Below are 14,985 nucleotides of genomic sequence, written 5' to 3'. Positions count from 1 at the left end.
CCAGTGCTCCCATTAATTGTCCTGGAACAATAGTTAAACTAACAGGTCTATAGTTACTTGTGTTGCTATTTGATCCTCCTTTGTGTATTTGGGTCCCATTTGCACATCTCCAGTTCATGGGTGCCTCCCCTGAGTCTAAGGAAGCTCTCATAATTATGGTTAGGGGTTTGCTTACTTCCTTTGCTGCCTCCTTTAATATAACCGGATAGATCCCATCCACCCCGGGTGCCTTTTTTTATGTTTATCTTCAACAATTTCTCCTCTACGATCCTCTCAGTTATTACAAAATCATCTAGCTCACTGCCAGGGTTTAATTCACCTCTGGCATTCCCCTCCCTGAATAACTCATGTGTGAATGTAAATGCAAAATACTCATTTAGTTTGTTAGCCACCTGAGCAGGTTCATCAACAGTTGAACCATCAATATCCAGTTGACCAATCTGATTCATTCCTTTCCTTCTAGAGTTTACATAGGTAAAGAACTCTTTGCTGTTTTTCTTTACATCCTTTGACAAAGATATCTCATAATCTATCTTTGCCTGCCTAATCTCCTTTGTGACATGGTTACAGACCAGCTTATATCTATCATAGGCTTCCATGTCACCCATTAATTTATATATATCCCATGCATTTTTCTTCTCTTCCATAGGTCCCATTAGTTCATCTGACATCCGTTTAGGCCTAAACCTTGAACAATATTTCTTAGTTGGTATGTAAAGCCTAGTAGCTTCCAAGATAAGTTCTTTGAATACTTCCCATTTTGAATTTGCTGTTGGTAACATCATCAGTTGGTCCCACTGTATAGAATTTAAATACTGTCTCAGACCATCGTAGTCACCTTTACAAAAGCAAAAAGCCTTCCCTTTTACCCTTGATGGTAGTTACCTCTTTGAGTAAATCCCACTTCAGCACACTGTGATCACTGCCACCTAGCGGTTCCTTTATCTGCAGATTCTTAATGCCTGAAGAATCACTACTGATAATCAGATCAAGAGTATTACTCCCTCTAGTTGTCTCCCAAACATGCTGATGTAGGAAACAATCATCCAATAAATCCATAAAAGCCTTGCTAGTGTGTGAGTGACCAACCCACAAATTCCAGTCAATATCTGGGAAATTAAATCCCTCATTATAAGTTTCTGTGATATACTGGCCCACTCTATTTCCCTGTACAGTTTCTTATTATACCCATCAGAGTCATTAGGCCTATAACACACCCCTACTCTCAATTTTGATCTCCCAATGCTTACGTCACACGAAACTAATTCGACACTGCACTTCCTTGGATTTTACGTGTTTCTTAACTAATAGCATAAGCCCTCCTCCCTTCCTATCCTGTCAATCCTTTCTGTAGACGTTGTACTCCACAAATTCCAGTTCTGAATTACTTATATCTGTGTGACACCACGTCTCTGATATCCCAACAATATTCGCCTTTGATGTTTTGAGCAATACCTCAAATTCATCAAATTTATTTACCAAACTCCTAGCATTGGTGTACACGCAAGTATACATGGACCTGTTCTTTTTCTCACTACCATAACACAACCCATGTGTTTACTTGTACCGCAATGACTCCCAGCAGTCTCTGAAATATCCTGCATCTTGTTTTCCAGGCTTCTGCTCATTCCAATAGAAGCAGTGCAAGAATCACTTTCACCTCTGCCAGTGGCTACTGTTAATCTATTTGTCTTTGTCTCCCCCTAAGCTAGCAGTTTTCCAACCCACCCAATACTGCCTCAATAGCATCAGCAAATATTCTTGCACCCTTTCTATTTAAGTGTATCCCATCCCTGTATAAGCAGTCTCTCCTGTTAGCAAGTACAGACCAGGCTGTAAAAAATTCTACCCCTTGAGCCTTGCACCATCTTTCCAGGGCCGAATTGAATTGCAATAATCACAAGCTGCACCTCTTAAGTTTCCTGTTAAATATTGATTTTACATCTTCACCTACCGATTCTATAAATATTTTAGGGGGGGGGGGATCTTACACCTCCGTATAATCTAGGTGCTTTATATTCACCTCATATTGAATATCATTAAGTTATTTAACATAATAAAGAAACTCACAAGTTTACGTTTTTGCTAATTCATTGTATAAGAATCTTTGGAATTTGATCTAGCAGTATGCATTTTTTCGATATTATTTTCAAAATCTGCATATATAACAAATGGAATTTTTAACGAATAATTATAAATTTTAAAAATGCTGAATCACTTTCAGGCATTTTAACTTTTACAGGTTTTTGTTCTTCCCAATTTATTACATATTGTTTTTTTTTTAATTTTTCTTCTGAATAAAAATATGTTAAACACATATCACATACACATTATTTCTTTGTGATTCTTCACCTGTGAACATGTATATTATCATATTTAGGATAGGTGTAGTATTATTATGGTGAACATATATTTGAGATATTTTGGGATATGTTAAATTGACATTTTTTTTTATCCAATAATAATGATCTTTAATAATATTGTCAGTTTCAACATGTTCCTTCATACAGAACAGATTCTCATGCTTATCTAATTTATTATTAGTTATATGTAAAGAAAAAATTGAACTTTTTTTGTAATGATAAACATTAATAGAAATATTGTTTTGATTTTCAAATTTAATGATGCTATCTAGTGAAATGGGAAATGAAATTCCTTTATAATTTAATTCATTTTCATATTTTTTATAATTTGAAATTCTTTGAGGATTTCTTTCTACTGAATGTAAAGCAGCTAATATGCTCCATTTAAAACATCATTATCTTGATTTTCACATAAACAATAGTTTTTTACTCTTAATAGTTTGAGCTAAATCATTTAAGAATTCCCTCATAAAGGATTACATACATTAATATTAAGATATAAATATTCAACACCACACATAACCTAAGCAAAATCATGAAATATTACTTGCGTCATTTTCTTTTGCATTTCATTCAAAGGTAAATTAGAATAGTCATTTAAGTTAGCCCTGGTAGAATTCTACGATTTTCACTTTGAAATTACATAATACTCGACTTATGGAAATTTGACTTTACTTAAGTTTTTGCCGGCCAGTGCAAACTTAAAAAAATTGTGGAAACATTTTTTTCTAAAACACATTTCTGGAGGTCACATAAGACAATAAAAAAAAATTGCACTTTCTGGTTTATTGGGCTTTTCAGTTAGCGCAATCTATTATAAATGGGTAGTAAACTTTATCTTATTGCATTTGCAATAATACCAATAACTGGAATTCTGTGGCATTTTACATTACTGTATTATGGTGAAATGTGTTTCCCCTTCACTGAAATCTTCAATCATATAAAAAAACATAAATAAATTTTCAGAATCTTCTCTTCATTCCTATTTACTTATTACAATGGTGAAGGAAAAATGACCAACGGAAAGTGCAAGTGGTGTCAGAGCTAGGAAACGAAACAAAATTGGTTTAGAAATGAAGATGACTACGAAGTACGAAGCAGGACAAAGTTTATCATCTATTGCACGGAATTAGATCTCACTGCACATATGTTTGTTTGTTATTTGGTTTTTAGGAGCATTAGCAACTAAGGCCATATTGCTCCGGGTTATAGTGGTGGTCATTCCCTAACCTTTCCGCATCCAACGTATTTGGTGGTGACGGGCTCGATACTGCACATATAAAAGAACATGTTAAAGGATCAACACATGTAAGATCACCGGTGATCACAAAACAGCGTTGAGGTACTGTATCAAACATAGAAAAGATATTAATAATATGGATGGAAAATCAGATTCAGAAGCAAGTGCTTCTGAGTCCAATGGTCATTCAAGAAAATGCAAGAAGTATTTATGAGGGATAAGTATGGCAAAACTCCAGCCAGTTTCGTTGCAAGCAATGGGTGGTTTAATAGGTTTAAGCATTGCGCTGGTTTCCAAAATATTAAGGTATGCAGTGAAGTCACCAGTGCTGATTCTGCAGCTGCAGAGAAATTTTGGGATGTGTTGGGAAAAAACCCTTCTAAATCTCCACAGCCCTCAACCTCTGCAGTGGTGTGCTTATCAGCTGGAGAGTTAATTCCAGCAATGATGCACGAAAGATAAAACTTGCTGACATTATGCCTGTCTCCTCTCTTTGTAATTTTATAATTTTTGTAATTTTTCCTGCGAATGAAATAAAATTGAATAAATAATTCTATTTACACGTTCATTGAACATTTCTTTTTTTGCTTCAATCAAATTCAGCATGCATAGTTGCACGCTGAATTTGATTGAAGCAAAAAAGAGTGCTGCATAAACATTTGGGGAATTTCCGACTTACGTAAAATTCGACTGTGCAAAGTTCCACGGAACGCAACCCATACGTAAGTCGGGGAGTGGCTGTATAGCAAATTCATCTTGTTTACAAATTTCAACTGTTCAGTTTATTTCACAATGGTGAAGGGAAAGTGACTAACGGAAAGTGCAAGTGGTGGCAGGGCTAGGAAACAAAACAAAACAAAATTGGTTTAGAAATGAAGATGAGTATGAAGCAGGCCAAAGTTTATCATCTATTGCATCTGAACTTTAAAAATCATTTGCTGTGAATTTGCTTTTACTTTTTTAATAATAGTATCTTTTTTTATTTTTTAAGAATATCATAGGATCTAATTCACTTATCGAATTTCTAATGGAAGGATTATAATATTTCACAAGTTTCAAATTTTATGAATCATGTAAAACATTTTCTTAATTTTGCTTTAGGAATTAACACATTAGCATTAAGTATACCAAATATTCTAGCAAATATTTGTCTTTTTTCTTCTTTCATGTTATGTTTCTCACTTTTTTTGTTTTTCATTCATTATAAACTGAATTAAATCTTGTCTATGTTTTTTGTTTTATTCTTGTATAGCCACCATTTGATTTTCATCACAATATTTTTTGAATTCACCAACTCTTTTATTTTTAAGAATATATTGAATGCTATTGTTTTTACATAACTCTGTTTTTCACATTATAAAATTAATTAAATTTTCTCTTTAAATTTGTATATCCTATAAATTGGCTGTATTTTGCGCTCATGAAATTGGATAAGCTTTTTGGAAATTACTACTGTTGTTTTGATTAATAAACATATTAAATTGTGTTTTACAAATAGTTTAAACAGTCTTAGTCATGTTCATTAGCTTATTTTTAAATTTAGCTCGTGATATTGTAAATTATGACTGACCATTCGTACTGCTAATGTATAGGTGTTTTAGTTCAAATATCATGTTAGTTTGTTTGTTAGTTATTTTGGTTTTTAGGAGCTTAAGAAACTAAGGCCATATTGCTCCGGGGATATGCGGTGGTCATTCTCTGACCTTTCCGCATCCTCCGTATTTGGTGGGCACTGGCTCGAACCCCGATCTAATCAAGAAGCGTGTGATACGCACTGCTGCTCCTGCCCACCTGGCTATGGAGGCGCCACAAATATCATAGCACGTAACAAATAGTGCAGAGGAATAGCAGGGTTTTAACTGCAATAAATATGTAAGGTTCTAATCATTATTGGGCATGTAACTTTTTTGTTTTTAGTTGAGGAATTTTTACCTTTTAGCAAGGATTTAACAAATTTAACATTGTAATCATTGTAGCGTAAAGTACATCTTGAACTTAATAGCGAACTATATAACATAAAACTAGATAGCGTAATACATATCACTGCATTTAGGAATCTATTAGCTTAGAGTAGTATTAATAATCAATTAAATTTATTAATCTTAATAATTTTCACTGTTAATGAATTAAACTGTATTTAAACAGAAATCATGCTCCAGACTAGAGCAGCAAAACAATGGGCATAGAGTAGCAGGAGTGCTGTGGCTTAGGGAGAAACAAAAGGGGGAGTTTCTGCAAATAATCACAGCCTAAAAAAATGTGCAACTTTTGAAATGTTTGCAGAGCTTTTATCCAGCAAAGGAGGATGTCTTTGTGTGTGCTAGCTGCAGAAAGTTCGAAGAAATTAAGCAACAACTCAGCATTCTCATGGACGTTTATGAGAATTTGAAGAGTTGAGGCTCTCAAAGGAATTAAAATGGGGGCAACATCAAGCTCCCATCTATCCAACTCAATGTCAGAGCTCACACTTATGCATCAGGCACCACAGTGGCAATCTCTAAGGCAGAATACACTGGTCCCACAGGAGGTTATTATTGTCGGTGACTCTATTGTCAGGGAAATGGGAAATATATTGTGCAAGAAGGATAGGTGGAATAGGACCATGGTATGTCTGCCACAGGCAAAAGTAGTAATGCAGAGCAGATATCATCTTTTAAGGGTACAAAAGTTGATATTGTTGTAAAAATTGGCATAACAATATTAAGAGTAAGAGATCAGAGGATTTACAAGTACAGGGCAATGTTGAGAAAAGGTCGTGAATTGGGATTGAATTTGAACGTGTCTGCAATTCTGCCGGGTCACATAGGTACATGTTGAGAGCCTTGTCAATCAATTCGATCCTGAAGAGAATGTGCAAAGCTCGTGGAGTAGAATTTTTCTCAGTGTGGTCTGTTCTTGTTATGGGATACAATTGAATAGAAGGGATGCAAGAGTATTTGCTGATACTATTGAGGCAGTGATAGGTGAGTCAGAAAACTGCTAGCTTGAGAGGATACACAAACTAATAGTTTAAACAGAGCTGCAGGAGGATTTGAAAGTGATTCTTGCATTGCCGCTGTTATTCAAACATGCAGCAGACTGGAAAGCAAGGTGTCTGGAATTTCAGGACTTGCTTTGAGTCATTAGCATTAGTAGAGGCATTTGATGCAAGAAAGCTAGCTTATGCAGCATAAGCTAAAAAAAAAAAAAAAAAACCACTTCACCCCTCTGTTCTTTCGAAATACCTGTCCAGCTGAGCCTTAAACGTATTTAGGATATCAACTTCCACGACAAGGGATGGAAATCTGTTCCACCAACCAACCTTTGGTCCTTGAGGTTGTCACAGACATTCTCTCAGATATGCCAGACAAGCTGTTCTTGCTACCTGGAAGTCTAAAACGCTGATGGAACTGATATTCGGGTGACACTCAAGTCAAGTGGACCCAATTTCGGCGAAGTCCGGACGGTCTATGATGGCCAAATCCTCTGCTTGCACCTTCACGATGGTGGGACTGTTAGTAATCCTAGGTATAACCTCCATGCACAAGTACATGGTGGGTGACCACCCAGGTGTGAACCAACGTAAGCAGGGGTCGAGGTGTGGCGCCCACACCACATGGAGGAACGCCGCCCCTCTATGTTACCAGGCAGTACTAGGTGGTAGATGACTCTCATCAACCGGCGAAATACCACCACTTTGCTTATTGGAGGCTTGAAGTGGTCGAACACATGTTTAGTCTCTAGAGCTAAGTTCCGGCCAACCCTTCCCTATCTCTTCCATCATGCAGTATGATTGATGATTTTTGAGGTTATGATGAATCTCGTGGTGAGATCCAATATTCCTTACATTTCGAGGGTACAGCTCTAAAATGGTGTTCGCAGGCCGGCCGCTAGATAGTACACTGGACGAAACCTATTGGTAACTCTCTAGGAGGCTTCCGGATCAGCTAGTGTATAATCTTGCTACCTCTACTCTGCCAGATAGTGACTGGAGGGAGTCCGAGTAGTGTGTATGCGGGGAGCATTGTCGAGGCCACGTTATGTCAAGGATCTGGGTATATTCTTACCACATGTATGCAATATCCAAAAATTTCATTACTTCATACAGCATGTCCCACCCACTTTTTCTTACTATTGAATACACCATGAATTGTCAAAATAATAGAGGGAGCTTATCTGAGAAAAGATCTAAACCTCCCAAGGACTTCCTAATTCATTTCACAAATATACGTGGTCTCAATTCCATCTCGATGTCCATTTCCACTTGCAGTCTTCCAAACCCCATGTACTATTTCTGACTGAATCTCAGTTATCAGTTGATTCAACTACTGCTCATCTCAGATGACCAAATGATTTGCTATATGATTCCTTTTGCCTCAAAGGTGTTACTTGTACATATGTCTGTTCTGATATTGCCTGTCAGAGACTTGGCAATTTGGAATCTCCTCTCTTTGATCTTCTCTGGCTTAAAATCTCTCTACCTCATTGTGTCAAATTCATCTGTTGTCTCTACCGTTCTCCCAACTCCATTAATCACTTGGAGCTCTTTGACTTCCTCTCTTTGCAACTTGACTTTCTCCAGTCCAACTTTCCTAACAGTGAGGTAATTTTCCTTGGTGATTTTAACGTTCACAACTCCAGCTGGCTTCCGTTTTCTAGTCACACCGACCCAGCAGGTCGAGATGCTGAGGCTTTTGCAATTACTAATGACCTAGCACAGATTGTTCATTTACCTACACGAATACCGGACAATCCTAGTCATACAGCCAATACGCTTGATCTTTTTCTCACAAACAACCCTTCTAAGTACAAGGTCGAAGTGACAGGTCCTTTAGGCACTTCAGATCACAACTTGGTGATTGTCTCTTCTCCAATGGAACCTTTATTTCATGGCTATTCCCAACCTCGTATTGTTTGGCATTACAAGAATGCAAAATGGAATGACCTGCGAGACTTCTTTCTTCATTTCCTTGGTCTGATTACTGTTTCAAAACTTCTGATGTCAACGTTTGCTCAGATCGTGTCAGTGAAATTATTCTTGCAGGAATGGAATCCTTTATTCCACACTCCACTTTAAAATCTCGTCCTTTATCTAAACATTGGTTTTCCAATAAATGTGCTATGGGTGTCCAAGAGAAGAATGTTGCATATCGTAATTGGCTTGTTTCTAATTCTTCAGTTTCATTTTCTGCCTACACCAAAGCTCGCAACAATTGTAAAGCAGTTATTAATCAGTCCAAACAAGAGTTTGAACAGGCTAAGAGTAGAAAACTTGCTTCTTGCCCTAATGGTAGCCGAGCATTCTGGTCTCTTGCCAAAGCTATTGGCCGCAACTTTTGCCCATCTCTGCTCCCACCTCTGTCCAAACAAGATGGTTCTGTTGTCACTTCAGCCAAGGATAAAGCTGACCTGCTAGCAACCCATTTTTCTTCCAGCACATGAATTAATGATCTTGGTAAAACACCTCCCACCATTCCTAACATGCTCCATTCAATGCCTCCTGTGGTCTTCCGTCAAAAGGATATCAGAAGGATTTTGATGAATCTTGATGCTAAGAAAGCTCCAGGTCCTGATGGTATTTCTCCACTTGTTCTCAAAACCTGTGCTCCTGAACTTACTCCTATTCTTTGCCGCCATTTTTTACTTTCTTATTCCAAAGGTGTTTTTCCTTCTGCATGGAAATTTGCTCACATCCAGCCAGTTCCTAAAAAGGGTGACAAATCCCTCCCATCCAATTATCGTCCCATTGCAATTACTTCCACTCTTTCTAAAGTAATGGAGAAATCAATTAACCGCCAACTATTACAAATCTCTTAAACTACCTAGAAACCTTCCGTCTGATCAACGATCACCAGTATGGATTCTGTCAGTGTCGATCCACTGGTGATATTCTGGCTTATGTTATCCATTTATGGACTAATTCAATGGAGAGGTTCGGTGAAACACAAGTAGTTGCTCTTGACATCTCAAAGGCTTTTGATCGTGTCTGGCATAAAGGTCTTCTAAACAAGCTTCCATCTTATGGTTTGCCAACTGTTTTTAGTAATTGGTTATCCAGTTTTCTCTCTGATTGCTCACTGAGGGTGATGGTAGATGGCTCTCTGTCTTCTAACTTCTCCATTAATGCCGGTGTCCCCCAAGGTTCAGTTCTTTCCCCCACTCTTTTCCTCTTGTATATCAATGACCTTCTTCCATTGACTGGAAATCCTATCCATAGTTTTGCCGATGATAGCACATTGCATTCAACTTTCCATTTTGAGAAACCTTGTCCTGCTCAATCAGCTTCCAGTTCTCGAAAATCTGCTGCCAATTCCTTAAATGCTGATCTTCAGGTAATTCTCCAGTGGGGCAAAGACAACTTAGTTGATTTCAACCCTTCTAAAACTCAGTCTTGTCTTATATCTCGCAAAAAGGATTCTTCTGCTCCTATGCTTATCTTTAGTGACACTCCAGTTTCTAGGCAAAATGATATATCTCTTTTGGGGATTACCCTGACTTCTAATCTCTCTTGGCACAAGCACATTACAAATATTGCTTCCTCTGCATCTAAAAAACTTGGTTTTCTCTTTCGCTCTCGGCGTTACTTTTCTTCCAAACAGCTGCTCACTCTGTATAAATCGCAAATCCGCCCTGCCATGGAATATTGTTCCCACATCTGGGGTGGTGCCCCCAAAACCTCTCTCAGGCTTCTTGATTCCATTCAGAAGAGGGCAGTTAGGTTAATTAATGATTCATCTCTAACAGAGTCTCTCCACTCGCTTTCTCATAGACGCACTGTTTCTGCTGCATGCCTCTTCAACAGATACTTCCATGGGCACTGTTCTTCTGAATTGGTTTCTATAATTCCCGCTCTCTCTTTCAAAACAGTCCGAACACGTGCCGCCACCAGCCAACATCCATTTACTGTCCAACTTCAAACCCACAGAACCAACATTTTTTATCTACCTCATTTATTCATTCAACTGCCGTTTTCTGGAACAACCTTCCTTCATACGTATTTCCTGAAAATTACAATCTTCAGAAGTTCAAGTCCAATATTAACAAATATCTTCTTTCATCTTCTCAACCTCCAACCCAAGCACGGTACTAAGTACTATAGGTTCTAATACCTCTCGTGTTTGGGGTTTTCATAAAAAAAAAAAAAAACCGCCCGCTGGCTAAAGGAAAATTTTCGCACGCCTATCCTACATCTGTCTCTCCTCAATTTGAATTTATGCCTTCTCAGGTGATTATTCTGAGCAAGAGGAAGGATCCCATCAGCATTGAGCATGCTCAAACCATTCAACGCTTTATACACCTCTGTCAGATCACCTCGCCGGTGCCTAGTCTCCAGACACTGTAATTTGCAAAACTTAAGCCTTTCTTCGTAAGAGCACCCCTTTGTTCCATGCACTAATCTTGTTGCCCTTCTCTGTACTCGTTCCAGCAGCTCTACATCCTTCTTGAAATGAGGCCTCCAGACCTGTAAACAGTACTCTAGGTGTTGCCTGGCCACTGACTTATACAAGGGAATAATCACCTTATCCCTGCTAGAAAAATTCCTATATATCATTGACAATACACCATGAGCTACTCTTGCAGCCCGTCTGCACTGCTCAGAGAACGTCATATCTGCCTGCACAACCACCCCCAGGTCCCTCTCATTCTCTACCACTGTCAGTGTAGTACCACAGAGTTGATACGTTGCTCTGGGGTTGCTGTTTCCCATATGTAGTACTTTACATTTGTCAACGTTAAACTTCATTTGCCACCTCTCACCCCATCTGCTCAACCTTTCCAGATTCTGTTGCAGCAGCATAGTGTCAGTAGTGTCCTTGACAACTCTGCCAACCTTCCTATCGACTGCAAACTTGGACATTAAGCTTGATATACCATCATCAATATCATTTATAAATACAGAAAACAATAATGGACCCAACACTGAACCCTGAGGGACTTCACTAATAACATTAGTCCATGATGAGCAGTGTCCATTGATTACCACTCTCTGTCTTCTCCCCCTCAACCATCCCTTTATGCCTAGCAGCAATTTGCCTCCAATGCCACACTGCTTCAATTTGTGAAGCAGTCTTACACGTGCAACAGTATCAAACGCATTTCTAAGATCCAAGTATATAATATCAAAGTTATTCCCTGCATCCAGTTCTTTTGTGACTGCATCATAGTATCCAATCAAATTGGTCAGGCAAGACTTCCCCTTATCAAAACCATGCTGTGCCCGAGCAATAACTGAAGTCTTGTCTAGATGATCCTGCAGTGCTTCTTTAACCAGTGCCTCCATTAATTTTCCTGGAACAGAAGTTAAACTAACAGTTCTATAATTACTTCTGTCGCCCTTTGATCCTCCTTTGTGAATTGGGGTCACATTTGCACATCTCCAGTCCATGGGTACTTCCCCTGAGTCCAAGGAAGCTCTCATAATTATGGTTAAGGGTTTGCTTACTTCCTTTGCTGCCTCCTTTAATATAACTGGATAGATCCCATCCACCCCGGGTGCCTTTCTTGTGTTTATCTTCAACAGTTTCTCCTCCACTTTACTCCCAGTTATTTCAAGATTCTCTAGCTTACTGCCATATTTGAATACACCTATGGCATTCCCCTCGCTGAATAACTCCTCATGTGTGAATGCCAATGCAAAATATTCATTTAGTTTGTTAGCTACCTGAGCAGGATCATCAACAATTGACGCATCGATATCAAGTGGACCAATCTGATTCATCTCCTTCCTTCTAGAGTTTACATAAGTAAATAACTCTTTGCTGTTTTTCTTTGCATCCGTTGCGAAAGATTTCTCATAATCTGCCTCCGCCTGCCTAACCTCCTTTGTAACTTGGTTACAGATCAACTTGTATCTATCATAGGCTTCTCTGTCACTTGTTAATTTTTTGTATCCCATGCATTTTTCTTCTCTGCCATATGTCTCATTAGTTCATCTGACATCCATTTAGGCCTAAACCTTGAACAATATTTCTTAGTTGGTATGTAAAGCCTAGTAGCTTCCAAGATAAGTTCTTTGAATGCTTTCCATTTTGAATTTGCTGTTGGTAACATCATCAGTTGGTCCCACTGTATAGAATTTAAATACTGTCTCAGTCCATCGTAGTCGCCTTTACAAAAGCAATAACCCTTCCCTTTACCCCTAATGGTAGTTACCTCTTTGAGTAAATCCCACTGCAGCACACTGTGATCACTGCCACCTAGTGGTTCATTTATCTGCAGATTCTTAATGCATGAAGAATCACTACTGATAATCAAATCAAGAGTATTACTCCCTCTAGTTGCCTCCCGAACATGCTGATGTAGAAAACAATCATCCAATAAATTCACAAAAGCCTTGCTAGTGTGTTTGTGACCAGGCCCCAAATTCCAGTCAATATCTGGGAAATTAAAATTCCCCATTATAAGACTCTCTGATTTACTGGCACACTATTTCCCTGTACAATTTCTTATTATACTCATCAGAGTCATTAGGCCTATAGCACACTCCTACTCTCAATTGTGATCTCCCAATGCTTATGTCACACCAAACTGACTTGACACTGCACTGTCCAGTGATGTCGAATGGCTTCACTTCCTTGGATTTTATGTGTTTCTTAACTAATAGCATAACCCCTCCTCCCTTCCTATCCTGTCTATCCTTTCTGTAGACGCTGTATTCCCCAAATTCCAGTTCTGCATTCCTTATATCTGTGTGACACAACATCTCTGATATCCCAACAATATCTGCCTTTGATGTTTTGAGCAACACCACAAATTCATCAAATTTATTTACTAAACTCCTAGCATTGGTGTACACGCAAGTATACATGCACCTGTTTCTATTCTTAGCTACCCTAACACAACCCATGTCTTTACTTGTACCGTAATGACTCCCAGCAGTCTCTGAAATATCCTGCATCTTGTTTTTCAGGCTTCTGCTCATTCCAATGGAAGCAGTTCAAGAATTGCTTTCACCTCTGCAGTGGCTTCTGTTAATCTATTAGTCTTTGTCTCCCCCCCAAGCTAGCAGTTTTCCGACCCACCTAAAACTGCCTCGATAGCATCAGCAAATATTCTTCAAATTATGGAACAAATGAATACATGGGCTGTGTTCAGGTAACTAGGAGTAAGAACATGTACACATATACTTGCTGTACACTAATGCTAGCAGCACTGTAAATAGATTTTATGAATTTAAGTACTGATTGAGTTTTTGAATGCAGACATTGTAGAAATAGCAAAGACGTGGCGTCGTCATCGCTGTCACTCAGACATAAGTGATGCTGAATTTGAATATGGGAGTATAATTTATACAGAAAGGACAGACAAGAGGGGAGAGGTGGAGGGGTTAAATCTAAGGCAGTTCATTCAGTTCATCCAGATTTTTTCTGGGAAAACAAAACCGAGAGTAGGAGTATGTTATAGGCCTAATGACTGTGATGAGTAAACCAAACAGCTATATACTTTTGTAGCATGTTAGAGAGGCAACAAGAAGAAGCAATATGTGATTCTAAATGTGTTAAGAATAAACAGGTAAAAGAGGCACTGGGTGGCAGCGATACAATATACCATTGTGAAATTTAATTCAAGACATACCTACTTGTCAAGGATAAAGGGAAAGGCATTTGCTTTCGTAATGGTGATACAGTGGTCTCAGACAGGTTTTAAATTGTATGCAGTAGGACCAACCAATGATGTTACCAAAATCAAATTCTAAATGAGAAGTATTGAGAGAAGTAATAAAGAAGCTAGTAGGATTTTCCTACTAGGCTGTTCAAGGCTTAGACCTAGATAGATGTTAGATGGAATTATGAGACACATGGCAGGGAAGAAACGTGCACGGGATGCATATAAATTATGAGGTGATATAGAAACTTATTGTAGATATAATTTAGTCTGTAATCAAGTCACAGAGCAGGTTAGCCAAGCTAAGGCAGACTATGAAATGTCTGTGGCAAAGAATGCAAAGACTTCTATGCTCATATTAACAGAAGAAGAAAGGGCCCAAATCACTTTGGGCAACTTGATGTCTATGGGTTAACTGTTGATAACCCTGATCAGGTTGTGGAAAAATTGTATGTTGCATCAACATTCACACACAAGTAATGGAACTTTAGGGAATGGAATGCTAGATGCTCATACTCTAATGAGGAGCTAAATGACTTTATCATAACTGAAAGGGAAGTGGAGGAGAAATTGTTGATGATGGACATAAAAAAAGGAGCCTGGGACAGATGGAATTTATCCAATTATATTAAAGGAGGTGGCAAAGGAAGTAATAAACCCTTAGCAATAATTATGAGAGCATCCTGGGATTAGGGGAGGTTGCAATGGACTGGAGAAATGCAAATAAGTCTCCAATTCATAATGGATGATCAAAGGGTGACACATGTAAATACAGACCTCTAAGCTTAACATCTGTTC

At 38.4% G+C, this 14,985-nt stretch overlaps 1 protein-coding gene across 1 annotated transcript in view; it reads right to left on the bottom strand.

Moving 5' to 3' along the window:
• The window catches only part of LOC150075056 (band 3 anion transport protein-like), a 934,629-nt gene that overhangs the window by 262,815 nt on the left and 656,829 nt on the right, over positions 1 to 14,985 (bottom strand). The window contains exon 16 of the mRNA XM_090388866.1: positions 2,911 to 2,922. Within this exon, the coding sequence (XP_090244992.1) occupies positions 2,911 to 2,922 (12 nt within the window). The remainder of the gene's footprint in view (positions 1 to 2,910; positions 2,923 to 14,985) is intronic.

The sequence above is a fragment of the Mastigoproctus giganteus genome, chromosome 14 (assembly GCF_048544385.1).
Source record: "Mastigoproctus giganteus isolate SK-2022 chromosome 14, ASM4854438v1, whole genome shotgun sequence".
NCBI lineage: Eukaryota > Metazoa > Arthropoda > Arachnida > Uropygi > Thelyphonidae > Mastigoproctus > Mastigoproctus giganteus.
The sequence above is the reverse complement of the archived record's forward strand: the minus strand, read 5'-3'. Positions and strand labels throughout refer to the sequence as shown.